The 2088-nt window shown below is 51.2% G+C and overlaps 1 protein-coding gene across 1 annotated transcript; it reads left to right on the top strand.

Annotated features, from left to right (window-relative positions):
- Positions 1-863: 863 nt before the first annotated feature.
- On the top strand, positions 864-1884 carry LOC109780847 (phylloplanin-like). The gene is made up of 2 exons (XM_020339436.4): positions 864-1098; positions 1223-1884. The coding sequence occupies exons 1-2, from the start codon at positions 933-935 to the stop codon at positions 1570-1572; spliced, it is 516 nt and encodes a 171-aa protein (XP_020195025.1). The 5' UTR covers positions 864-932; the 3' UTR covers positions 1573-1884.
- The last annotated feature ends 204 nt before the right edge of the window (positions 1885-2088 follow it).

Here is a 2088-nt window from a genome sequence, read left to right as displayed (position 1 = left end):
AAAATCATCACAATGATTCTCTCATCGGAGTGGAGTTTGACCCAAAATAATGTGGCCGACGAAGTGGCGGTGGCGGCAAAAATCGGTTGGAGCCGGCGTGGTGTGGCGCCGGGCGGCGGCGGGGAAGTTTCACCACGGACAGTTGGGTTCCGGCTGCAACATTTTTAGTTTTAGGACAGCTGCTAAAGGTGTTGCAAATTAATTTTTTTTTGACATCACATAGGTATGGCGCATCTTTTGGAGCTGTTTTTCTTTTGGCCAAAACGAACCCAAATGACAGGTTCTTTGGTACAACTACATTTTTATATCATCTGTTGGAGATGCCTTAAGACTCTGAACATACCCAACATGGGAATGAAGTACGTATCCAATCGACAAGGACATCTCTATAATTTCTCCCTTCTTCTTGGCACTGTTAGGCACATGAACTAATATTCATCAATAATTCCACACGCATGCACCAATCGAGCACGCCGTGGAATGGCATCCCCATAGATCACGCGCGCACCCTACGCATGTTGTACGTTCTACAGGTTGGTTATTCGTAATAAGGCGTGTCCTCGCCCTCGATGGTAGCTCTCGCGATCAAAAATCTCTCTAGCTTGGCTTGGCATGCATGCGCTGGTGCTTTACGCTGCTACTAGTCCATGCATGGTGCCCGTGAACTGATCGAGATTCTTGCTGCTTGGAGCATGCGTTTGGGCGAACTTTGGACCCTTCCCATGCCGACGCGGACAGCAGCGTGCCCAGCTACGACACCGCAAGCACGCGCACAGCGATTCAGTGGAACCAGAAAGTGTTGCATTGCAGCTACCTCGCATGCCTATAAAATGGGGATCCATGCAGCAGCATGAGCCACCACACTCAGCGCAGCACCATATCCTCCTCACACAGTCACGCATACAACAAAGTGGTCGAGCGTGTCGAAGCAAATGGCAGCCAAGAGCCTTCTCCTCGCCGCTCTCCTCGTCGTCGTCGTCAGCCTCGCGCCGTGCAGTGCGGAGGCGGACAAGCAGCCTCCACTGGCCCTCGTCGCCGGCGTGGTGCCATGCAGCGCGGGGAGCTCCATCAACGTGGCTGCGGTTCCGCCGTTCCCGAGTAAGGAAGGACCTCTCCTGCATGTTTCATTGTTTGTTGCCTGAATATATGCCACCTAATGGCTGCAACTCTTGTCCGGCCGTCTTAACTATCGTCATTTGGCTTGTTTTTCGTCTCCGGGCAGACGCCGTCGTCCACATGGTGTGCGGCGGCAGGGTGATGGCCGGCACCAAGGCGGACGAGAGAGGAGCATTCACCATGAACATGGGCACGGTCACGTCGTCGCTGCTCGCCCCTCTGCTCGGCAACCAGTGCAAAGTGGTGGTGGTCACCCCGCTAGCCGCGTGCAACGCGTCCCTGGCCAGCGTCACCGGGACGCTGGCCGCACCGGTGCAGCTCCTGGGTGCTGACAGCGGCAGCGGCGGGGGCGGCCTCGGAGGACTTGGCGGCCTAATTGGCCTCATCGGTCAGATAGTGGGTGGCCTCCTCGGCGGCATCCTTAACATCATCCCCTTGCCCTTCTCCGTCGTCTAGATGCTTGGTACATCCATTCATTGCACGGCTGAATTATATATACCTAAGCAGAAATCAATACGTACTTATATATCCCGCCGCATGGACCCAATCACCCAACTATATATCCCCGCATTATTATGTGTGTATGTAAATCTACTCCTGTGGTGTACTCCGTATATGTTACCGCTTCTAAGAAGCACACAAGTAAACCAATAGTATTGCGTAATACTCGGAGAGTGTATCGTGTAATATAAGCGATGTTCGTTTGTGAAAAATAAAGCTACGTGTGTGATTGTAAATGTGATTGGTTAATTAATTGCTCATATATCAGCTCACTTGTCCGTGGTTCCCGTACAAACTACAAAATTGCGTCTAACTGGGCAACTGGCACCATGCAACTGAATCTTCCTTACCCGTCCCTCTTTGATATGTTGAAAACTGAATCTATTCCGTTCAGAACTAAATGTATTTTTTTCAATAAAATGATTGGTATTTTAGGACTAGCCTATTAATAACTGCCATAAACCGCATTAT

Source organism: Aegilops tauschii, chromosome 6 (assembly GCF_002575655.3).
Source record: "Aegilops tauschii subsp. strangulata cultivar AL8/78 chromosome 6, Aet v6.0, whole genome shotgun sequence".
Lineage (NCBI taxonomy): Eukaryota > Viridiplantae > Streptophyta > Magnoliopsida > Poales > Poaceae > Aegilops > Aegilops tauschii.
Note: the sequence above shows the minus strand (reverse complement) of the source record. Positions and strands in the feature narration are given on the sequence as shown.

Excerpts from the sequence above, each read along its gene's own strand:
- LOC109780847 (XM_020339436.4), top strand. The coding sequence starts at position 933 with ATGGCAGCCAAGAGCCTTCTCCTCGCCGCTCTCCTCGTCGTCGTCGTC. Across the intron at positions 1,099-1,222 it reads TGCGGTTCCGCCGTTCCCGA|ACGCCGTCGTCCACATGGTG; the intron begins GTAAGGAAGGAC and ends GTCTCCGGGCAG.